Source organism: Bombyx mandarina, chromosome 21 (genome assembly GCF_030267445.1).
Source record: "Bombyx mandarina strain Sakado chromosome 21, ASM3026744v2".
NCBI classification, from domain to species: domain Eukaryota; kingdom Metazoa; phylum Arthropoda; class Insecta; order Lepidoptera; family Bombycidae; genus Bombyx; species Bombyx mandarina.
In genome coordinates, this window is record NC_143227.1 from 11,126,370 (window position 1) to 11,153,033 (window position 26,664).

The window sequence follows — 26,664 nt, forward strand, 5'->3', positions numbered from 1 at the left end:
GGTGGGTGGACGAGCTCACAGCCATCAGGTGGGCTGTGAGCTCGTCTACCCTTCTATTAAGTGGTTACTGGAACCCATAGACATCTACAACGTAAATGCCGCCACCAACCTTGAGATATCAACAAGTTCTAAGGTCTCAGTAAAGTTACAACGGCTGCCCCAACCTTCAAACCGAATCGCATTACTGCTTCACGGCAGAAATAGGCAGGGTGGTGACATCTACCCACCCGTGTGGACTCACAAGAGGTCCTACTACAAGTAAAGTTACTTATCAAAAAACTTACTAAAACAAAAAAAACGTTGGCGAAACAAAACTCACGATATGTTGCACTTTTGAAAAACAAAACTCGCATTTCATTTTTGATTGTCTGTCTGTAATCAAAGCAAAATCTTTAAAACCGATTCTACATTACGAAAACCAATTTAACCTGGTAAGATTTAGTGTTTCCGCTTAAGAATTCTAAAACTAAAGGTCTGTAACAAGTCTTATAAGAAGTTACGATGTAACTTTTTTAATAAAAGAAGAAAAATTTAAATCAAAAAAATTTTTCCCATTCGGGGTATAGATTTGTTATATTTCATACTAGTGGACCCGGCGAACTTTGTTCCGCCACACGGTTTGTTTCAAACACATCAACTGGTCAACTTTAAAATTCTACTCTAATTAACCATAGAATATATTACGTTTAGCTGTCAGTTGCGTTTTGTTATTACATATCACTTGCATTTTGTTATACCATGTTTTATGTAAATATGTCCTTCTCCTGGTTTTAAGCTACCTCCTCACCAATTTTCAGCCAATTTTCAGTTCAGCCGTTCTTGAGTTATAAATAGTGTAACTAACACGACTTTCTTTTATATATATATATATAGATCGACAGCGGGGCACCTCTAGCCAATGACAATCAGTGTCGCCAAATTGCTTTCCAATGACATTCGTATCGCAATAAACGTTGAACGATCGCAATATTGCCAGCTGTTATCTTCTTCATGTATACAGGTGCGTACGTTGACACAAACAATAAAAAATCATATTATTATGGCGTTCAGTTGTTGAAATATATTTTATGCTTGTTTTTTTTTTAGCATAACGGCTTTAGGCGAAAGCGTCCGATAATTTGTCGCGAGTTACGTAATATACGATCAGTTTGGTTTGGTTTATGGTATTTTTTTCGGTTATCGCGAGTCATGAAAGAATATTAAAATTACTTTTACGGTTTAGTCTCTAGTTTTTTAGTTGGCGCTTATGTAACATCTGGGAACTTCTTTATCTTCTTCATTTTTTTAAGTATGGTAATTGGCTTCTTGCGATGCCGTTGCTGCCAGTATCAAGTTCATAAAATAGATATTTTTGTATTTTTTTTTTTTCAAAATTAATATTGGTGATCGAGCTTACTCAATAGCGCAAAGAGCTCTAAAATTTGTAATACCCGGTCTAGTTACGTTTTGCCTTAATTATCACCCAACGGTTTTTTTATCGCATAATATATTATTTCCCACGATTCGAATACACAATTTTCGTGGTCACAGACAAATAATGTCGTGTTGTAAGTAATACGTCGACACTTGAGTTGTATGTGCCAACTAACGTCTATCTATACTAATCTATACTAATATTATAAAGAGGAAAGATTTGTTTGTTTTTTTTGTACTGAATAGGCTCCGAAACTACTGAACCGATTTGAAAAATTCTTTCACTGTTTGGAAGCTACACTATTCCCGAGTGACATAGGCTAAAATCTTTTTTTGAAAAAAATTAGGGATCCCTACTAAAACTCAAATAATGTAACCCAAGGTGTAAAAAAATTACCTAAAATATTCTTTACATTGCGTGCCCTGCGAAAATTATTGATGATAGAATAAAATAATGTACTACGACTTTGTAGAACACATTATTATTTACAAAAAGTGCCGCGACAGCGTATGTTTTTTTATTTAAAAAAAAAAAACAACATCAAATATCGTTGAAATTTTTGTTAAAGACCCGAGCAGAGCCGGAGCGGGCCGCTAGTTTTTCTATAAAATGATTTCTAGATGTTTCTTTCATACTGTACGAACTGATAGTACCTTGTGCTCTGACTGCTGGTTAGACTCTCGTTTTCATCTTAAAGACTTTTTGGCGGGTACATGAGGAGCGAAGTTGTGCGAATTGATTTATTTTGTTAATGTAATACTTGTACCACCGTTGCAACATAGAAACTGAGACTTAGAACTCATGTCTCAAGGAGGTTGGCGGAATCAACGTTGTTGATGTCTATGGGCTCTAGTAACCACTTAACACCAGGTGAGCTGTGAGCTCGTCCATCCATATAAGCAATAAAAAACATAATAAAAATTATTTACTTTTCTCAAACGGACTGAAAAAAATACATTACTAAAAAGATATAATACGCCCGTCGATGTTCGGATTTCGAAGATATTTTGCAGTTGACAACCAATCCTGGGCATTTCTCAAATAAAAAAACGTAGTGCAGAAAAAAACATAACAATATAATCTAAATAAGGTTTGTTGTATGTTCGTTTTGATTCTTAATCTTGTAATAAATATTACATTTATTTATTTATGTACACACAGAAAAGAAAACATAGTACAGAGTAATAGGAAAATTATGTACAAAGGCGTACATCTTATTATTACGCAATTAAATACGATGGATCGATCAAATAAAAGCAGCTCTGAACGGTTCCGTCAAGGAGTGCACAAGAAGGGGGGCGATACGCGAGGAATGGCGTCGTCTGGTGAAGCGCACCTACACCCGAAATGATAACCACGACATACGACTAAGAAGAACAGTTATTACGCAAGTTTACAAAGTTGGTTTTGATCTGAATTTTACAGTTATTTAATATGGTGCTGGTGAAAGATGCTAGGAATTCCCTGGACAGCACATCGCACCAACGTGTCGATCCTCCAAGAACTCCAGATAAAGACAAGGCTTTCTACCATCTGCCTACGTAGAGTTCTGGAATAGTTTGGCCACATTGCAAGAAAGGATCACGGCAGCTTGGAGAAGCTAATGGTGACTGGCAAGGTGAACGGAAGAAGACCACGAGGTAGAGGCCCGACACGTTGGACTGACCAGATCCGCACTACCCTCGACACCACAGTTTACGATGCTCTACACTCGGCGGCAGATAGAGGCAAATGGCGTGGAATAGTCCGTAATAAACTCTTGTGCGAGAAGGTGGTCACGACCCTCAGTATTGAGGAAACCGAAGCAAGAAGAAGAATGATGAGTGTCGCTGAGTCACGCGCGTCCTAAGCGAGGGTACTTAGATATTTGAAAATCCCATGAAATTTTTATCAGTTTTCTGCGAAATAGGTACTTTTTACTGAGGGTAGAGCGTTTTGTGAGCCCGCATGGATTGGTACCACCAACCTGTCTGTTTCTGCCGTGAAACAGTAATGCTTTACGATTTTAAGGTTGAGGCCGTTTCAAGTTTCAAGATGGGTGGAGGAATTTATGTTGTTAATGTCCATGGACTCCGGTAACCATTTAGTACCAGGTGGACCGTGACCTCCTCAACCCGTCTAAGCAATAAAAAACAGAGTTCTAAAAATGAACACGTTAATTAAAGAAAATGACACTTTTATTGTTTATTTCCAAATGTAAGACTGGTGATATCGCGGGGCCCATATTTAGATAGGTATAAATGTGTAATTCTGAGCAAAGTTTTTACTAAGAATTTTCTTGTATTTTCGTGAACGCTAATGAACTAAACTCAACGCCACAACGTTTCGCATTATTCTGACAAATTGTCTTAACCCATCACAGGGTTCAATGTAATATAATTTATGATCTTTTCGAAACACGAGTTAGGTACCTCGCCGGTTTTGATGCGATGCCAATGATCTCTGATCGCGTTAACCTTACCATAGACAAACGATTCGTGTTTATCACTGCTATAACGATGAATTATTGGATTTTTTAATTCTATAATATGGAATTAGTATTAAAGCAGTAGCTTATTATTATATAAATCGGTAAACGATTTTGAAACTTTTCGATAGCGTAAAAGTTAACTCATATTTTCCGAGTTCTGACCTCGGAGGGGATCGGACGTCGGGTGTAAGAGTGCAGGGGAGTCGTTTAGTGGGTGGGTCCTAAAATCCTTGGGCCCGCGGTGTGCTCACAACACCATGCAGATCGTTGAGTCTCACATACCCCGCGCGCCCCTTTTGCGCGGGGACCTCGTAGGAGGTTCGGACCACTACCCGAAAAAAAAAAATATGTATAAAGTTGGATTAGCGGCAAACGTAGGCAAACGTTCCAACTCCATACAAATATGAGTTAACTTTTACGCTATCGAGAATGTTAAAAAACTCGCACTAAACACACTGAATGTACATACATATATAGTATGTCGAATTCGTTATAAAACTTGAATCGAATAAAAAAATTAAACTCGTTTCTTCACTTGCATAATATTACTGGAACAAATCCGGTTTTTTGTCATTTGTATTTAGGTACATGACATTTCGATATTTGAAGTAATCGATTATTATAATGTTTCAATTTTAAAACGTTCATTGTTTAAATGAGGCATTAACTCGCAGTCTTAATCGCATTTTTTTTTAATGGTTATTGAGAAAGAATGAAACATAATGCATTTTTCCGGGTCAATTAGTTGCTTGTGTTTACTCTCTGGCCTATGGGCTACGAGTCAATCAATCAATCAAATCAATCAATCAAAAAAAATTTATTCAACATAAATGAAAGTACATACTTGTTGAACGTCAAAAGAACTACCGCCAATTCACAAGAACTAGCCTCCGTCCCGAGAAGAATTGGCAAGAAACTCAGCGGGCATGTCTTTTTTTTTTTTTTTAATATTAGATTATTTTTTTTAATGTTAGTTTTTTTTTAAATATTCAGATATATCAGTCGATTTGTGGATCCTTTTGTATGTAAAATCACGAACAAGCGTATTCATTGTCGTATTTATTAAAGTAGATACAATTACACAGTATTTTGTGTGAAAATTCATCGTATTTTCAGTATATTTTTTTTGTTATTTAATAACAAACATCCAATCATAAAAACTTTCATAGTATTAGTTTTGATAAAATGTTATTGTACTGAAAAGTAAGCGTTGAAGTGAATTCCTTACAGTGCCATTTCCCTTGTGTCGTTTCCTCATTTCCGGGGATCGAGGCCGTATAATATATAATCGCCTTTCATCTTATGATTTTTCTTCATTCATGTCGTTTGATTATCGCGTAGGTTTCCGTGACGTCGCAATTGAGAGTGACGAGGTTTTAATTCTTAATATCATCCCCAGATACTCGGATAGAACAAGAAAATGTTAATTTAAATGGTTGTTCATCATGTGAACATCGACAATTCCAAACCAAATACCAACCAACAGCTAAATCCTAAGTTACTTCATGAAATAAGGTAGCGTTATTATAATCTATATATATAAAAATGAATTGCTGTTCGTTAGTTTCGCTAAAACTCGAGAATGACTGGACCGATTTGGCTAATGTTGGCCTTGAATTATTTGTGGAAGTCCAGAGAAGGTTTAAAAGGATAGATAAATATGAAAATGCTCGAAATTAAATAAAAATACCAATTTTGTTTCGATACGTCCCCCGTCGGACGGATTCCTTTTGTTTGTTTTAAGTTTATTTTATACTAGCGACCCGCCCCTCGCTTCGCTTCGGAAACATTAAAACACATGAAACCAAAAAAAAATTTAAAAAATAATAAAAAAAGTAGCCTATGTTCATCAGGGACAATGTCGGCTTCTAATGGAAAAAAGAATTTTTTAAATCGGTCCAGTAGTTTCGGAGCCTATTCGAAACAAACAAACAAACAAATCTTTCCTCTTTATAATATTAGTATAGACAAAAGTTTAGGTCTTTCATTTATCGATTGAGGCACTACGAAGTCTGCAGGGTCAGATAGTCTATATACATATATTAAAATGAAGTGCTGTTCGTTAGTCTCGCTAAAACTCGAGAACGGCTGGACCGATTTGGCTAATTTTGGTTTTGAATTATTTGTGGAAGTCCAGAGAAGATTTAAAAGGTAGATAAATATGAAATGCTCGAAATTAAATAAAAATACCAATTTTGTTTTGATACGTCCCCCGTCGGACGGATTCCTTTTATTTGTTTTAAGTTTATTTTATACAATAGTTTAGGTCTTTTATTTATTCGATTGAGGCAATACGAAGTCTGCCGGGTCAGCTAGTTTGTCATAAAAAAAATCAGACATAATTATGTTACCTTATATGTTTTTCTTAAATTTTTATAATTTACTAATTTTACTAATTTATACCATATTCTGAGTATGTACACACGTACGGAGTCTTCATTCCCGCAAAGAACCAAAGGGAAACGGGGGTGACTGAAAATCAGCGCTGTTCAATTTATCAACCTTGAACAGCAATAGCTGAGCCACCTCCTTTTGCCTTTTTCTCTTTTTTTTGCTTTTCTTTTTTTTTGTATTTCATTTTATGATGTGAAAGGCAATAAATGATCTTTATTATTATTATTATTATTATTACCATTAACGTGATTGTACAACTGACGACTAATAACTGTCTGAGTAACTGTTTTAATCCCAAAGGTATTAGTTACATTCACAGTTGAATCAGGACAGTTCCATAACCGATGGTTCGTGCAGCTTAATTAGTTTAATCTCGTTATAGCGGTCATTTGAAATATTTAGCTTTTGGGAGGATCTTCCTGTTACGTAAGCACTAGTTTGATTTATTATCGTATTTAATAACTACTGTAATCCACTGTATCTGATGATCTTGAGAGACCATATCAGTGTCACCGGGCGAGTAGGTGAGCTCACGGGGCTCAAACCTGACGACGTTGCTAACACGAACCGAAGAGCCGTGCTTCGCAGAATCACTGCCATGGACAAATCTACCACCGGATCGGAAACGCGACCCACTGAGAAGATCCGGCGAGAAACTCAGTGGACTGTGTCTGTGGGTTTACTCGCCGAGACCTTCTCGCATACGACGGGTTCGACGAGAACGATGACCGGTGCTCGGGGTACCCAAAAGCACTGTTAGTGCATCGGGAGGATCCGAAATGACGTGTTTGTAAACTGTATAGGTCCGTGTCAAGCAAAATGAGAATTTTTATTCTTGTGCCTCGTCTATTTGTTGATAAACGATTACAAGAGAAACTTGAATTCTAAGTCCCAATTGATATTTCGGTGAACAATTACTGTCTATTATAACCGTAATTTCTAAAAACCGAATATATTCCAGAGATGACATATAAAACTGAAAGCTAATAAGACATACAGTGAATGTCTTCTCACGCGAAACTTTATTACCGAGAGTATTCTTTCAAAAGAAATATTTTCTGCGTCCAAAGAAACAAAACTGACATAAAAGCTTTGTCTTAATCAAAAGGAAAATTACAAAAGGCCTTCATATTTGTTTGTTATGTCATATTAGAGTCGTAGTACCTTGAGTACAATATTTCCATATTGATTAAGGATTCAGGAACGCTCGTAAAATTTTTAGATTCAACGCCGATGAGAACAGAGCCGAACGTATAGGAAGGTAGCTAAATTATACTTACTTCCGGAAGTGACGTGACATCAACATTGATTGCCATGTAAGCCAATAGTGTTCTACACGGCAAACTGAAGTAGTTATGTCGATTTCTGTTACCTGGATTGCCTAACTTTGCCTTCTTTTGTTTGCTAATGTGTGTTTTAATCTTTTAGGTGTCTTAGAAATAGATTCATTATCAGTATTTTCGAATTCGTCAAATCCTGAGTCTAATAGATGTACTGTTAACTTTCTTAGTAAGAAGATGGAAAAGCGTTAACAAAAGATATTCGGTTGGATATATTGATGGATGGTTGTTGGATCATATTGGTATCCTTTTTATCAATGTGTATTTACTGATGTACCGATTAAATCCGCGAATAAATAAATCTTTAGCCGGGAATATAAGAATTGGGTTGCATTTTTTTAATCTGCAAATAGTGAAAACGCGAATGAAGGAAGAGCGAATAAGGAGGTTTTACTGCACTTTTTATTTTATTTAGATGGGTGGACGAGCTCATCGCTCACCTGCTGTTAAATGATTACCGGAGCCCATGGACGATATGAGCTCTAAGTATCAGTGTTATATCTATTATGGCGATGGTCTCACCCTTAAATCCGAAATGCATTATTGGTGGTACTTATCCATGCGGTTCAGATCAGAAGGTTGCGTTCATATCACGTCGGGGTCACCAGTAGACTGACACCGGTCCGATTGTTGTTGTTCGGAACTTGTATATACGTAAACTTATCTTGAAAATGTCGTAAGCGAGATTCAGGCATCTGTCAAATACCACCTTCGTATTCTGTGATGGCTACAACCACACCCCCTAAAACACCAATGATATATGAATAACCAAACCAACCTAATTTATTCTATTGAGAAGTTCATATCGTGATTCTCCAGCCATAACAGAACGGATCGGCCAAGTGAGCGTTGAAGTTAATATCGGCATCAGAGCGTCGCGTTGCTCGGTATGTAAGGAACACGGTCGTTGTCTTGGCGACCGGTTTTTGAACGGAAGTATGAAGGTCGAGCCTTATTGCAATTTATACGACCTAGACTCGTTACTTTTATACGTATTACGGACAATGAGTCATTATTGTGTCTGCAGTAGAACCGTACATTTAAGTCGACTATTATCAAAGCCCGCAATGTGACTTTTGGACAATTATTGGTAAATCAGAAAAACGAATTATTGACTTTGTATTCCATTGGCAGTCAAAAAACTCTTCTGAACGACATCTTAGATAAATAACAGGTTAAGTATTAACCTTTATTTAATGCAGGTTTTGAACCGTATTCTTTGAAGGAGACGATTATATTCAAATCAATCTGTATTGACATATCAATAACTTTTTTTTTTCCAAATGCACAGATTGCCACCTTTGATAATAGACGACTCATTTGATTTAGTAAAAACGATATGTGTAATAGTACATGATCCGGCTGGAGGATTAGTGCGCTCATCGTTTTTTTTTTGCTAAAATCCAAATTTTTATTTATGTTTATAATTAGGGGAATAGATATCTACCACATTGCCTATCAAAATTTGGCCGCTACTATCTTTAAATAAAATATTTTAAATTTATTTTTGGGAAATAATTTCGTTCACTTGCTTTTTAAATAAAAGCTCATCTACATAACGGCAATTGTTATAAAGATCCTAAAAAATCACGGTTGCCGTTACGCAACTGGCCGCACCTCTTCGCAGCCAGGTGTAAGCAGGTATGATTTCGATACATTTATATGTTCATAATGCACATCTATTAATTATATATCATAATAATATATGGTTGCCGAATTAAATCCGGCCGCAAATAAGGTTTGCGGGCTGTGATGATAAATATTTTAGGTAGAGAGAAAGAGAGTTAGCGCGTAACATCATTTATCAGACGAAGACAGCGATTCCCAACTGTGCGACTCTTAGACTGTAAGAGTGGAATGAGCGAAGTAATGGTAAATGATAGGGTAGTATTGGAAGGAGAAAATATATTGCGCCGACTCCAGGTGATTGAGAGAAGGACATGAGAATGATGATGAGTAGAATAGTACATTTCAATGATTTAAGGCCGGAGAAACGAAATTGTGTAATAATTGAGTATAGAAGAGATTCTAAATAGATTAAAAACTGTCGATATTAAATTTTGTCTTTAATGTGGGGTACGCGAACCCGGAATTGTTTTATTTTAAACTAATCAAATGTAAAATGCTTCCATAATAACGATTCTTTCTTTCAATCATTTTATGTAGTATCGAATCTAAAATTATTTTTTGCCGAAAGATTGAATGATACGGAGAGTGACAAGTTCTACATTTCGTCTTCTCGCATTAAAACTGTATTATCTCAAAACTTACAAATTTTACAGGAGAGTGTTTTAAAGGTTTCACATGTAATATTTTTTAATACTAATCATATCTGCAACATTTATTTTTTATTTTTTACCAGTTGCATTATCTGTCTTTTAAAGTAAGATACAATTATGTATTATATTCATTTTGTTAATAGTAGTCAAAACATAGGCAAACAAAAAAAAACTAAACTAAGTACTTGACAGTATTTATGAGACAAATACTGGTGATACCAAATGTTTACGCATATTAACTCAATTTCGAATATTTGTGTAAATGGTACACTTTTAATGCGAATAGGCGATTTTACCTTTTATAACAACCATTTAATTTAACAATCAGCAAATATAGTACTTTTTTTATTACTTAATGGAATCCAGTGTCATCTGAAATAACTTACGTATTGTAAACACATTACTACACAGCGTAACGAACATGCTGACTCAATTTCTGTTTAATATAGATGATGACTGTTTACAATCAACTCTTACCTTGTTAGATCTGTGAAAGGTATAGAATTTATCCGACATATCGCATTTTCAGAATTGAAATGGCTTAATCCAAAATTCTTGTTTTTTGGTAAACGCCAAAAATGTAATTTTTCAGTTTTGATTTTAATACTTTAAGCCTTAAAGCGCATACCTTAAGGTTTAAGGTATGCGATTGATTTTAAAAGTGACGGAAAGCGTACTTTGTCCTTTTCAAAACAAAATTTAAATTTATTTTTATTCTATTTTTAATTTAAAATAAATAAATTTATAAACTGATAGAATACATTTTTATAAGTCGTTCAAAGTATAAACACATTTTCTAAAAAAAAATTAGTTAAGCCATGCCACTTCAATTCTAAAGGTACATATCCCGATAAATATTTTTCCATCAGCGCAGATTTCTTGAGGTTCTTGTTATATTGAAGGTAGATGTTATTTACGATGGGATCATATCCGGAAAATATCGACTGATTCAATTTCTATCGCTCTCACATGCCGGTTGTGTTGACCGTTGACCGTGTTGACAATATACATACATATATTGAAGATTTACAAAATTCTAGGTGAGACATTACAAAATTTCTTCGTTTTTGATAACAGTGTCGAAGGTACACACACACAATTACGGTTTCCCTTTACAATTTAATTATGTCAATTAAAAGTCAGTAAACATAAACATTTTTAAAATTTCCGTTTTTCTAATCCTTCTCACACCCCGACCCACTCCCTCACCTGTTTTGTGTACAGTATCAAATTTTAATAAAAAAAGAAAAAGAAAAGAAAGAAAAAGAAACAGAAAAGAAAAATAAAAAAGCACTTACAACTCGAAACCATGAAGATAACTTAAAATAAACTGGCAGTGCAAAAGTAACAAAGCGTCTCCGACTCCTGAAAAGAAACAAAATAAAAACTTAAATAAAAGATACAAAGGAATGAGAAATGTGCACAGTTATAATTTGTGAGTTATAAAACAAACAACGTTACGTGTATTTATAACTTGTGAGTTATTTAAAAAAAAAAACAATATTTACGGCAATAGTGGGTAACTTCACTAAATTCAAATGCTATCAATCGTGACCACTCCAACGCATTTCATGTTAACTACGTAAAGAGGCTGCAGGAGAGCCTCATCCGAAGTCAGAACGCAAATAAACCAATAACCTAAGGTAAACAGTGAATACATATTACTTTAATTATCTCATTCTTCGTGAATGCGTAATGTAAGAATGGGAGGCTTGGAAAGTCAATCACTCAACCAGAGTCGTTCAAACCGCGCACTTCTGGTCTTTAAATATGCTACATTTTTGCGTTACTTTAAAGTCTTTTTTTTTACTAGTTTTTATTTATTGATTAGATGGGTGGACGAGCTCACAGTCTACCTGGTGTTAAGTGGTTACTGGAGCCCATAGACATCTATGACGTAAATGCGCCAACCACCTTGAGTTCTAAGGTCTCAATATAGTTACAATGATGTTACATGTACATAGATGTACATAGTTAAAATATGATTCTATTGTCAAAGACTACTTCTATAATCACAGATTTCTCCAAGACTAAACTTTAGACAAATATTAATAAAGACAAACAATATTTAATCTATTCTCAATTTCAAGCACAGACTATAAGCAATAAGAAAAGTTTGACAATTAACAAATAGTATGCATGTGTTTGTGTCAAATACATGATAGTGTAATGGTTTTACTTATTTATTTAATGTATATGCATAATTTAAAAAAATATTAACATTCTGCACTCCTTCTCTATATTCTCTATAAGTGTGGGAAAATTTCATACTCCTCCGTCCGCGCAATTTTCGTAAAAAGGGATACAAAGTTTTTGCTTCACATATTAATATATAGATTTATGCAAAACCCAAAAAAAATATTGTAAACACCTCCGCAGTTCCAAACTCATCAAAAACTTCGTGTCGAAACAAACACGTATTAAAATTTTCTCGTTTCGCCTAACATGAACGTTCAAATATACCATTAAATTACCTCCAGATATTACGTTACTTACAAGAAATACAAATTTGAAATTGAAATATCATGATTCGTTTACGCTGTAAAGTTAACATAGGACTAAACAAGAGCTAGTTGACTTTTTTTTTTCCTACCTAAGCTGATAGCCTTGAAAGGCTATATCAGCGTCACCTTAACTAGTAGGTGAGCTCACGGGGCTCAAACCTGATGACGTTGCTAACACGAACCCTAGCAAGAGCCGTGCTTCGCAGAATCTACCACCGGATCGGAAACGCGACCCACTGAGAAGATCCGGCGAGAAACTCAGTGGGCTGTGTCTGAGGGTTAATTTTCTCGTCGAGCCCTTTGTCGCAAGCGACGGGTTCGACGAGAACGATGACGGTGCTTGAGGTACCTAAAAGCACCGTTAGTAAATCGGGAGGAATTGGCTTTATAAGATTTCAGTATAGGTATTATTATTCCTCGTATACAAAACAGTTTTATCTATAACCAATTGTGATTATGATTGCAGGGCTGTTTCGCGTGCGAGAGGTGATCGTTTTGTGATTGGGAGATGTGGCGTAATAAATCAGGATTTAAACGTTAAATTTAATAAAATTAAATAGTAATAATTGATGATTAGCAACCCTGACTAGTGTACTCCGGGATGCAGGACTTAGTTAGACTCAGTGCCTTTGTTAAATATATCTAATACTAGCTGACCCGGCAGACTTCGTAGTGCTTCAATCGATAAATAAAAGACCTAAACTTTATTTAATTTATTTAATTCCGAGAATTTTCATATTTATCTACCTTTTAAACCTGGACTTACACAAATAATTCAAGACCAAAATTAGCCAAATCGGTCCAGTCGTTCTCGAGTTTTAGCGAGACTAACGAACAGCAATTCATTTTTATATATATCTATCTAGTACTAGTACTAGTATTACAGACCCATGCAATCATCCAGTTGCGATTAAAACACAACAAACAAACGATGACAAAACGTGAACGCATGATTCATAGCTCGTTACAGTTCGTGAACAAAAATAGCCCAGAACTAATGATGATAAATAAATTCAGCTGTTACAATTGCCAGCGAAGTTTTAACTAAACAATTTCTCGACTATCGAATTTCCATGATTTAAACTTTACAGATTGAATATTTTGATGCCAATTTATCTATATAATATACAAAAATGAATTGCCGTTCGTTAGTCTCGCTAAAACTCGAGAACGGCTGGACCGATTTGGCTAATTTTGGTTTTGAATTATTTGTGGAAGACCTGAGAAAGTTAAAAGGTAGATATCAATTTTGTTTGTTTTAAGTTTATTTTATACAAAAGCTTAGGTCTTTTATTTATCGATTTAAGCATTACGAAATCTGCCGGGTCAGCTAGTTATAAATATTTATATACATATATATGTGACAATTATTCTAGAAGTCAAGATCCATAGAGAATCAAAAAAAAACTACATATACTTCTGTTTTCAAAGGATTGTAACAACAAGTAGGTTTTATTGTAAAATTTAAATGATAAGCCTATATAATCTATGTTCGCAAGGTTTTATTTTAACGTTATTTAGGTACCCACTAGAATTTCAATGAAACCGTTGCTCACGGACGTGGCAATACCAGGGGCGTCTTTACTACTACTTACTGTAAGTACAGTGGAGTACATTTAAAATCGTATCAAGGACTTAATTACTTTGTTTTATTAGCTTAGCTTAGCTCGGCTACCTGTATTCCGTAATGTCGTAACGCAACCGTTGTCGTTAACAATATAGCAATGTAATAAAATTAACAAACAACTAACCTAACGGATAAGACGTCCGTTGTATTCGTGTTGAGCGATGCACCGGTGTTCGAATCTCAGGCGGGTACCAATTTTTCTAATGAAATACGTACTCAACAATTGTTTATGATTGATTTCCACGGTGAAGGAATAACATCGTGTAATAAAAATGAAACCCGCAAAATTATAATTTGCGTAATTACTAGTGGTAGGGCCTCTTGTGAGTCCGCGCGGATGGGTACCACCACCCTGCCTATTTCTGCCGTGAAGCAGTAATGCGTTTCGGTTTGAAGGGTGCGGCAGCCATTGTAACTATACTTGAGACCTTAGAACTTATATCTCAAGGTGGGTGGCGCATTTACGTTCTAGATGTCTATGAGCTCCAGTAACCACTTAACACCAGGTGGGCTGTGAGCTCGTCCACCCATCTAAGCAATAAAAAAAAAAAACAACAAAGTGTTAACAAAGACTTTTATTGCTTAGATTGGTGAATTAAGGAATTGAAGCCCATGTGTTGTTCAGTCGGTTTCAGAGTCTGTATAGAAACTTTAGAAGTCCGAATTAGATAACGCTGTCTCCCTTCAAACCGAAACGCTTGGCCTTGTCATGGCAGACATACATTTATGCAAGATTATGGTATGGTTATGGTATTATGGGTACCTATCCTTGCGTGTTTATAAGACGCTCTGTTGTTGAACCACACGATTTTTCATTACTCTTCGTGTTTTATTGCTTAGATGGGTGTACGAGCTCACAGCCCTTCTGGTGGTGATTACCAGACTCCGTAGACATCTATAACGTTCATGAGTATCGTAGCGTTTATTTACAAATTGCGCTATTGAGTATGTTCGGGCCGATATTATAGATAACGTTCATTTTACATGTTTAATAATTGCATTTTTTTCCCGTGAATAAAAATAATGCCATAAATTTCACATATCTACAACCAACTGTTTTTCTATGTGCAATAAAATAGACATCGACAACATGTAGTTTTGAATAATTATATTTAAAATAACACTTTTTTTTTAATTCAACGCTTGATTAATTCGGCGGCACGATTTTTTTATTTACAACAAAAAGAACGACCTTGCCTTTGCCCCATTTTGTCCTTGAATCACCAACAGTTACGGCTAAGTTAAACTATTGTTAATACTAAAGCTATTTCCTTAATAATATTACCGGAATATCAATCATTGTTTTAATGGTGGCTTTTATAGCAAACACGTTTTGTTTTCGTGTTTGGCATTAGCAAAATATTATTGTTTTTTTTTTTTTTTTATTGCTTAGAAGTGTGGACGAGCTCACAGCCCACCTGGTGTTAAGTGGTTACTGGAGCCCATAGACATCTACAACGTAAATGCGCCACACACCTTGAGGTATGGTTCTAAGGTATCAGTATAGTCACAACGGCTGCCCCACCCTTCAAACCGAAACGCATTACTGCGTCACGGCAAAAATAGGCGGGGCGGTGGTACCTACCCGTGCGGACTCACAAGAGGTCCTACCACCAGTAATAACACAAATTATAATTTTGCGGGTTTGATTTTTATTGCACGATGTTATTCCTTCACCGTGGAAGTCAATCGTGAACATTTGTTAAGTACGTATTTCATTAGAAAAATTGGTACCCGCCTGCGGGATTCGAACACCGGTGCATCGCTCGACACGACTGCACCGGACGTCTTGTCTGTGTCTTGGTGTATAATAACCATATGTGTAGGAAATTATAAATTGCTAGCTGTTGTACCCGTCCGCTTTGCCGGGCATTTAAAATTAACATTATTATTATTTCACCCCCACAAAGATTCTCATCATTAACGCCCCCGCAACTGGTGTAGGGAGTCCAACACTCATATAAATACTTGCCGATCCATTAAGTACATGTATTTTCTACATGGATACCAAGTTTCAAGTCAGTCGTATGCATAGCTGAGTAGTTATAGCGGAACATCCGTAAAAACTACTGTAGATTTATATATTAGTATATATGTAGAGGGAAAGGAGGTAAGTTAATACAAAATTTAATTAAAAACATGTAAATAGTGTTAATTTCGAGTGGTCAAATGATAACGCGCGTACAAAATCACACACACACACACAATGAGTAGTTATGAACGATGAAACCGCAAGTTGACTCACGTATCGGCTGATGTTCTGTCCGTTGTTTACCCAACCCGCTTGGATTGAGGTCGGCTTAATAAATTAATTGTTTAAACGTAAAATATGTATTAATATGTCCCTAAGTCTGTCTACGTTGGTTCTATCTGGGTACTGTAAGTTAAATGGAGTTCGCTACCAGAAGTTGTTCGAGTTTATCCCGCCATTTTTACTGGTGGTAGGACCTCTTGTGAGTCCGCGCGGGTAGGTACCATCGCCCTGCCTATTTCTACCGTGAAGGAGTAATGCGTTTCGGTTTGAAGGAAAGGGCAGCCGTTGTAACTATACTGAGATCTTAGAACTTATATCTCAAGGTGGGTGGCGCATTTACGTTGTAGATGTCTATGGGCTCCAGTAACCACTTAACACCAGGTGCGCTGCGAGCTCGTCCACTCAGCTAGGCAATAAAAAAAACCATGTATTAATATGTCTAAGTCTACGTTGGTTTTGTCTGCGTACTGTAAATTCAATGTAGTTCGCAACCAGGAACTCTCTGAGTTTATCCCGCTATCACCTTTTAGCATTACATACCCGCCACGGCCGCGGAGTTCATCCCTATTACCACTTTTCATTCCCAGACTGTATGTTTGCAGCTGTACACCTAGGCTATCATCGGCGGTAATCTATTTATCTATCTTCTATCTATATACATAAAAATGAATTGCTGTTCGTTAGTCTTTCTAAAACTCGAGAACGGCTGGACCGATTTGGCTAATTTTGGTCGTGAATTATTTGTGGAAGTCCAGGGAAGGTTTAAAAGGTAAATAAATATGAACATTCTCGGAATTAAATAATAATAACAATTTTGTTTTTCCTTTGATGTGTCTCCCGTCGGACGGATTCCTTTTGTTTGTTTTAAGTTTATTTTATACAAAAGTTTAGGACTTTTATTTATCGATTAAGGCACTACGAAGTCTGCCGGGTCAGCAAGTCGATAATATAATAATGTTTTATACGTGATGTTTTCTATTTACATCTATTTGACGTTAATTATGATGACCTTAAAATATGCATATAATTTTTTCTGCTATGATCAGAGTCCGCGGACATCACACAACGTAAGCTCCGTCGCCTAAGTTAATATCTCAATTGCATTCAAATGAATGAGCATGGATAAAGTGAAAAGCAAAGCAAGTTTGAATATGAGTAATAACAAATCAACTCGCTCTGAAACTAGAGGAAGAATCCTCGAAATGCCATATTACGTGCTTAGGAATCGGAAGGACGCGTCGGAATGAACCCTCGAGTCGTATTACCTTCATCTTACGATTGCTTTGTTCGCGTATTGCCTACCGTTTGACGCTTCGAATTCGAATGATTGAAGTGCATTCACGCCAATCAAAATCATATAAACTACTAGCCGTACTCGCCCGCTTCGCTGGGCATTTAATATTAACATTATTATTTATTGTCATTATTATTAGGGAGTCCAACACTCATATAAATATTAGCCTATCCATTAAGTACATGTATTTTCTACATGGATACCAAGTTTCAAGTAAATCGGATTCATGGTTCAGTAGTTATAACGGAACATCCGTAAAAACCACTGTAGATTTATATATTAGTATAGATTAGGCGTTATAAAATTATACAAAACAGTCCCGTATTCCTCATTCGTAGTCGCTTCGGTGAGATCAAAACGCACTGGTAGAAATATAGACTTATCTTTTTTGTGTGATGAGTATTCATTAGAAACTTAATACGTACATAAGATCAAAATACGTGGAATAAAAACAACAAAAAACGCAGTAGACAATGAGTCCGCCCGAATAGGTATCGCCACCGTACCTATTTCTACCGCGAAGCAATAATGTGTTCCGATTTGAAGGCTGGGACGGTCTGGAATTAGACCTCATGCCTCAAGGTGAATGACGGCATTCGCTTTGTTCTATTTATGAGCTCCTATGACCACTCAATACTTAGCCTACCCTATGATTTGAAAGCGAAGTAAATTGTTCCTTTGTAATAATGTGACACTCAACAAAACTTGCATACGTTCCGTGACGACATATGCAATTGTAGTGTTCTCTCACGCGGCCCGCACTCACATAACTCTCCAGGTCACCAAATCCCGTTTCTACAGGATATCCACCTATAGAAGCACCGCGGTACGTGAGGGATGTAAATCTTCACGACGACCTAAATATAAAAACGATACATAAGTATCTTAAGGAAGCGTCAGAATGCTACTCTGAACAAGCGACGCGAAACGATAACAATTTTCAGGTGACTGCCGCTAATTACATATCCGATACAGGCGACGGAACAACGCAAAGTCGCCGCCGCCGTGAACCTGTCTTGTCGAATCTCTCGGACCCGCTCTTGGAGCTTTTAAGCTCTTAAAGCACGGGCCACCGTCCTCGTCGAACTAGTCGATTACGACGAAGAGTTCGACATGCAAACTAGCCCACAGACACAACCCACCGAGTTTCTCGCCGGATGATCTCAGTAGATCGGGATTTCGTAGATTCTGCGAAACACTGCTCTTGCTAAGACCAATTTCTCTCAGATTGAGTCCCTGAGCTCACCTACCAGTCCGTCAATAGCTGGAATAGCCTGTTAAGCTACGCTACTGGCAGGCCGTGAGCTCGTTCCATGAATAACAAATAAATAGATTTTTTTATTGCCAACCACCATTTTACTGAGATTATATTTCATCCCATATCATCTCATCTCGTTTCATTTCATCCCAGTTGATTAATGTCTCAAATTAATCATCTTCATTTTATTTCATTTCACTCCAAACTATAATTTTTCATAAAAAGAAGAATATAAATTAAAATAAGACATGACTTAAAGGTCTTAGTTACCAGGTCATAAAATCCCTTAAAAAAAACCATGTCGTTCGGTGAACCGAATAAAATATAGGGTGCGAAGTTGGGGTTGCCAGTTCATAGAAAATGATAAAAGAAAGATCTACCGGTTATGTTCTAGCTCGGTGAGTCGACGATTTGATTTTTTTCCCCCCATCTTGTAAATTTGAAGATTATCTTGAATTTGCCGTTGGAATCATTCAAAGAATTTAGCGAATGAATTCTATTTGGTTAACGACACCTATACAGAATTATTATAAATGAACAGCTAATCTAAGGATAGTTGTTGTATTATTTAGACAAAAAGCTTTGACAAATCTATATATTAATACGTGAAGCAAAAACTTTGTACTCCTTTTTACGAAAAATTTGCGGAGTGAGGAGTATAAAATTTCTCACACTTATTAAGAATATAGAGAAAAAGTGCAGAACGTTAATTTTTTTTTATTATGCGTAAAAAAGATTAAACCAATACAAAAAACATTACACACACTGCCATTTATTTGACACACATACGCATATATATTATTTGTTTATTGTCAAACTTTTCTTATTGTTACAGTCTCTGGTCTAATTGAGAATAGATTAATATTGTTTGTCTTTAATATTTTTTGTTTATAGTGTAGTCTTGGTGAAATATTTGACAATAAATAATTATAATTTCAATTAACTATAGTCGAATTTCGACTACTGGGGGACTACTGTACTCAAATATCACTGCATATATGTATATGTACATAAATGCTACACATTTCTCAATTAGAATTCTATAACAAACTTAATGTAATTTGTTATTTTAACGTTACCATCTGAAGTGTTTATCTATTACTAGAGGTCCCGCAGTAGACGAAATTCGACTATAATTAATTGAAATTGTAAGATTGTACACTATTATGATTGTAATTTATACTTCTAAAATCACAAATTTCGCCAAGGCTACACTATAAAAAATATTAATAAAGACAAACAATATTTAATCTATTCTCAATTTGACCACAGACGTCAAGAACAAAAGTTTGACAATAAATAGTATGCATGCGTGTGTGCGTCAAATACATGGTATGTAGTGTGTGTAATGTTTTCTTTATTGATTTAATGTATCTGTTATGCATTATTTAAAAAAAATGTAGTATGGAAAATTTCATACTCCTCCGTCCGCGCATTTTTCGTAAAAAGGGATACAAAGTTTTTGCTTCACGTATATATAGATTATTTACTGACAATGAATACGCTCAAAATGATAATCATATTATTTATTAAACATTGTATACACACAAAGTATTATTATAGATTTACTAAGCGACGATTTAAGTATCTACATATTTTATTTTTGACTAGCGACCAGCCCTCGCTTCTCTTCGGAAACTGTAATTTATTATTGATTTCTCCACTATTTAATGTATGTTATTATACATATAAACCTTCCTCTTCAATCACTCTATCTATTAAAAAAAACCGCATCAAAATCCGTTGCGTAGTTTTAAAGATTTAAGCATACATAGGGATGTAGGGACAGAGAAAGAGAATTTGTTTTATACTATGTAGTGAAGCGTGAGAAAATCGAACATCCCTCCGATCGGTCTTGAATAATTCCGGTTTGCGCCGTACACACATGTACCGATGTCACATATTGAAGGTGCAGTCGCTAGATTAAGCCGCATTCTTAATTAAAACATTAGTGCTCACAGCGGCATGCGGCAGCGAACCTCCTCGTTTAATTGTCGTTTTCATGTTATTTAACACAGTATGGATACAGTTTTACTTTGTTATTCATTAAGTTATTCTATGGGTGAAAGGCTGTTTGGTTTAAGCAACATTTCGCTTATTAAATACTTGACGTTTATCTTTGTAATTAAAAGTCGGTTTTTTTTTTTTAATTTTTTTTTTATTGCTTATATGGTTGGACGAGCTCACAGCCCACCTGGTGTTAAGTGGTTACTGGAGCCCATAGACATCTACATCGTAGACGCGCCACCCGCCATGAGATACAAGTTCTAAAGTCTCAGTATAGTTACAACGGCTACCCCACCCTTTAAATCGAAACGCATTACTGCTTCACGGCAGAAATAGGCAGGGCGGTGGTACCTATCCGCGCGGACTCACAAGTGGTCCTACCACCAGTGCTCACAAGTGGTCCTACCACCAGTGCTCACAAGTGGTCCTACCACCAGTGCTCACAAGTGGTCCTACCACCAGTGGTTTGGTATTAGTAAGTATCAACAATTCAATGTTTTTAATTGAATTTCAATTAAGTTTACTCCGTTCAAATAGCCGACGATGGTATGATATTTTTTCCAAATTTTAAACTTTAAATGGCTCTCTTGTAATGTTGCAAAATTGTCGCTTAAACCGCAACAGTCTTTCACCCTTCGATATAGTTTTATTGAACTATTTTTGACAGTCTTCCTATAACGTTCTCGTCAACTTCAGTTAATGGATAAAGACCATCAACCTATTGAGAATTTTATTAATAATTTTATTAATTTTATTAAGATGCGAGTGAACAAGCTAACAAATGGACTTTTGAGATCACAACTTGAACGTTTAGTTTGACAAATGAGTTTTTATTAACAAACAAATAAGTTTCGACTAAACAGACAATGTTATCATAACTAAACTGAGACCTTAGAACTTATATATCAAGGTGGGTGGCGCATTTACGCTATAGATGTCTATGGGCTCCAGTAACCACTTAACAACAAGCTGTGAGCTCGTCCACCCATCTAAGCAAAAAAAGGCACAACCAACGATAATCGTCATACATGATTAAATAAAAAAAACAATTAAATCAGCTAACAAACATCTGCATAAATCATAATGAATTCACCGACTTTCGCGGGACAAGTAAAATCGTGAGAGAAACGGAACAATGAATGCTAATAAAGTTACTTATTGTATAGGTTACATTATACACAGTTTTTTTCTTACTTTTCTTTGTAAACGTTTCATAAATCTAATCATTCATTTCAGGTCAAATCGCATGCATACTGTCTTGCGGTAATTCAACTTCGTAGAATTAATTAACAAGGAACCGGTTATTAATTTGAATGTAGCTGGTAATAAAACTCCAATGTTTATTTACATTCACTACATCACCAATAAAAGTATTATAGAAATTGCCGCGTTTAGTTAAATTAGGTTTTCAGATCTGTGGTACAAAAAAAAAATGGTTTTTTAATTAATTTAAATTTTTAGTTTGTACGAACATCAATACGGGATGAATGAAAATAGTACTCGGGTATATAATAGTAATAGGGAGAGCTCCGAGGAAACATTTTCGCCCCAGCGATGTTATTGTTAGGAGTAAAATTGTTCAAAAAAAAACGTTTACTTTTGAGTGGACGGTTTGCTGTTGTTGCAACTGTAAATATTTTTTATTTTTTATTGCTTTGATGGGTGGACGAGCTCACAGTCCACCTGGTGTTAAGTGGTTACTGGAGCACATACACATCTACGACGTAAATACGCCACCCACCTTGAGATATAAATTCTAAGGTCTCAAGTATAGTTAGAACGGCTGCCCCACCCCTCAAACCGAAACGCATTACTGCTTCACGGCAGAAATAGGCAGGGCGGTGGTACCCACCGGCGAGGACTCGCAAGAGGTCCTACCACCAGTAATTACGCAAATTATAATTTTGCGGGTTTCATTTTTATTACATGATTTTATTCCTTCACCGTGGAAGTCAATCGTGAACATTTGTTGAGTACGTATTTCATTAGAATAATTGGTACCCGCCTGGTATTCGAACACCGGTGCATCGCTCAACACAAATGGACCGGACGTCTTATCCTTTAGGCCACGACGACTTCAATATCTATAGATTGCTTTTTAGAATTGTTCGAAATGATCCCTCCGTCATTTTTTTTACCAATACACCTCCAGCCACCGGAGCATAGCTCATCGACGCTATCTGGACCGCTACGTTCATCCCCAGTACATTTCCAGAATCTTTGCCATGTACCGTCCGGCTCTGGAATTCATTTCTCTACACAGTACTTTTGTAAGCGCTATGACATGTTCTTCGAACGAGGTTTGTGAAATGTATTCTGCGGCAGACAGCGACTTCATTATGACCCTGGCATTGCTGACCTCCATGAGCGACGGTAACCATTCACCACTAGGTAGGGTGCATGTTGGTCTCTCTACAATGGTATCAAAGATTAGCCCCCTAAATATAGCAAATAGTGGCTACATTGACGATTTTCTATAGTACCATAAAAAGATAATAGTCTTTTCCTCCCTTTTCGTCTTGTAAAAAGATAACCATCCGTAATTGGGATAACTTTAACGCTATATATAACAAAAAAGCGTCAAATGTATGCGTAAAATTATACGAAGGGACTATACGTACGAAGATAGGGGCCAAGACAACATAAATTTATTTATATATTAAGACATTTCATCTAAAATCGACACGGAATTACTATTAACTATTAACAATATCTCTTTTTGTAATATAAACCGGTGAGGCAAGGTAAACCTGTACTGTAGTTCGAAACCTCTTTGAATTTACGAGCTAAATGTATCATTTCGTGCCTCGATACAAATTGGAAACATAAGCCGGACTTGTGAACTGTCGCGTTGCGCCTAGTTCCCAGAACGTGTGAGAATACTCCAATTCTAGCACAGAATCTGTTAGTTTATTTACTAATCTTATTTAAATATATATTGTATTTAACTATATATTGATATTTATAATCGATTGCAAATGTATTACGCGGGGCAATTTTTTTATATTGCTTTTAATGCGTATTTACGTTGTAGATGTCTATGGGCTAACCACTTAACACCAGGGCTGTGAGCTCATCCACCCATTTATGCAATAAAAATATAATAAAAAAATAAACGATCTTTACTTCAAATGCGTACAAGACTGCCCTTTCCACGCAATATACAAGCAGGCATACAAGCAAAACAAAACAAACCGTAAAGAATTTTGTATAGTTGTCGTGACGTGAAGGATAAGACGCCAATTGTACTCTCACCGAGCATTGCAACAATGTTGATGTTCTATGTTAACTCTTCAACTAAAACGTAACATTAACATTAAGAATCACCCGGATAAGACTTGTTTAATATTAAATTACTTAATCATTCGAAAAGTGTCAATTAATTATTCTTGTTTCCTGCACATATTTCTTCATTTACGTACAACAACAGGCCAATGGAGAAGGGACGTCGTTTAAGAAACGGAAACACTTTACTCTGAAGACAATTTAAAGAAATCTCCGACAAACAGAAGCGTTCTGTTGAATTAAATTTGGGATGTAATAAAATATAACGACCGTATTCACAACAAAACAAACCAGAGAAACGAAACACATACGTATAGAGCTCGACGGACCTTTTTTTTATCTGTCCGTGAGTTTGTGCAGATTAATCTCCAAAATGGCGGAACTAATTTGGATGTTGCTTCCAGTGATGTAGCGGATGATTCGGATTGTCGATAATCCCATTCTCTCGGATCGTTTGGAGCCTCTGGGTCTGCGGAGGGACTTCGGTTCCCTCTGTATTTTGTACCTTATGTTCCATGGGGAGTGCTCTGAGGAATTGTTCGAGATGATACCAGCATCTCGTTTTTACCATCGCACTGCCCGCCACCGGAGTAGAGTTCATCCATACTACCTGGAGCCACTGCGGTCATCCACAGTGCGTTTCCAGAGATCTTTTTTGCCACGTTCCATCCGGCTATGGAATGAGCTCCCCTCCACGGTGTTTACCGAGCGCATGAGGACAAGCGGTAGGCAGCGGCTTGGCTCTGCCCCTGACATTACTGAAGTCCATGGGCGACGGTAACCACTCACCATCAGGTGGGCCGTATGCCCGTCTGCCTACAAAGGCAATAAAAAAAAAAAAATGTAGTCAGATAATCTCCAAATAACGTTTACAATATTTCATTAGAAACCGTTAAAAAACGAATGCGCGTATGAAATCGCAGACTGTCGGTTCAAATAATGTATGACGTCATATGAGTTCAACAGGAAAGAGCCACGATGAAATATTTCTGCAAAGCGTGCATCAGAAGTTCAATGCCCTCAAATATTAATTGCATTCAAACAAACTATTGGTATTTTACGAATATGTTTATTAACTGATGGTCGCGAAAGAGCTAATTCTAAATTGCCCCGATGCTCTGGATGGCTTAGTCTTGTTTTATTAGACATTTAAGAAAGAGTCGGCAAATTTATTCATTTATATAGTAACGAATACAGGCTAACTGTTTTGATGTTCTTCAAATAGGTAACAAGCACTCAATAGCTGCGCACATTAAGCCATGGCTATAATTCCTGAATTCGTTAACCATTTACATTTTTATATTTTTTTTATTGCCCTTATAGGCAGGCAGACGAGCATACGGCCCACCTAATGGTGAGCAGTTACCGTCGCCCATGGATGTCAACAATGCCAGGGGCAGAGCCAAACCGCTGCCTACCGTTAAGTACTCTCCACAGACTCTCGTTTGAAGGACATATCATAGCGCTCGGGACACACCATGGAGGGGAACGCATTCCAAAGCCGGATGGTACGTGGCAAAAAAGATCGCTGGAAACGCTCTGTGGATGAACGCAGTAACTCCAGGTAGTCTATATATTAATACGTAAAGCAAAAACTTTGTATCCCTTTTTACGAAAATTGCGCGGACGGAGGACTATGAAATGTTCCATACTTAAAGAGAATTTTTTTATTATTTTTTATTGCTTAGATGGGTGGACGAGCTCACAGCCCACCTGATGTGAAGTGGTTACTGGAGCCCATAGACATCTACAACGTAAATGCGCCACCCACCTTGAGATATAAGTTGTAAGGTCTCAGTATAGTTACAACGGCTACCCCACCCTTCGAACCGAAACGCATTACTGCTTCACGGCAGAAATAGGCAGGGCGGTGGTACCTACCCGCGCGGACTCATAACAGGTCCTACCACCAGTAAAATAACAAAAAAGTATAGAGAAGTATAGAGAAGAAGTGCACAATGCTAATATGTTTTTAAAATAATGCATGAAAGATACATTAAATCAATAAAGAAAACATTACACACACTACCACGTATTTGACACAGCACACGCATGCATACTATTTATTTATTGTCAAACTTTTGTTCTTGACGTCTGTTGTCAAATTGAGAATAGATTAAATATTGTTTGTCTTTATTAATATTGTTCTATAGTGTAGTCTTGGCGTTGAAAACACAATCATAATAGTGTACAAACTTACAATTCCAATTAATTATAGTCGAATTTCGACTACTGGGGGACCTCTAGTATAGATAACGCTACTCCGATGGCGGGTGGTGCGATGGTAAAAACGAGATGATAGTATCATTTCAAATAATTCCTCAGAGCACTCCTACACATGAAAACCCTTTTTCTGTTCTGGCTTGAAGGGTAAGACAGTTTTTAGTTATACCGATTTAATTGAAACTTCAGCTTTACGTCCTTAAATGACCTGAAATAGATCAACTAGGCTATCCATAAAATAAAAATTTATTGAATTTTGAATTCATGTCACAAAAGATCCCTATTCTAAATTCTAGTGATCAGGTTTGAAACACA

At 36.4% G+C, this 26,664-nt stretch overlaps 1 protein-coding gene across 2 annotated transcripts in view; it reads right to left on the minus strand.

The window, feature by feature from the left end:
* sigmar (Tumor necrosis factor alpha-induced protein 8-like protein sigmar) overlaps window positions 1-26,664 on the minus strand; it is a 93,791-nt gene that overhangs the window by 54,106 nt on the left and 13,021 nt on the right. Inside the window, exon 2 of one of the 2 annotated variants that reach the window (XM_089736452.1) lies at window positions 11,196-11,262. The exons of the other annotated variant lie outside the window; for it this stretch is intronic. Within the exon in view, the coding sequence (XP_089592578.1) occupies window positions 11,196-11,208 (13 nt within the window). The 5' untranslated portion in view covers window positions 11,209-11,262. The remainder of the gene's footprint in view (window positions 1-11,195; window positions 11,263-26,664) is intronic. 2 annotated transcript variants of the gene reach the window in all.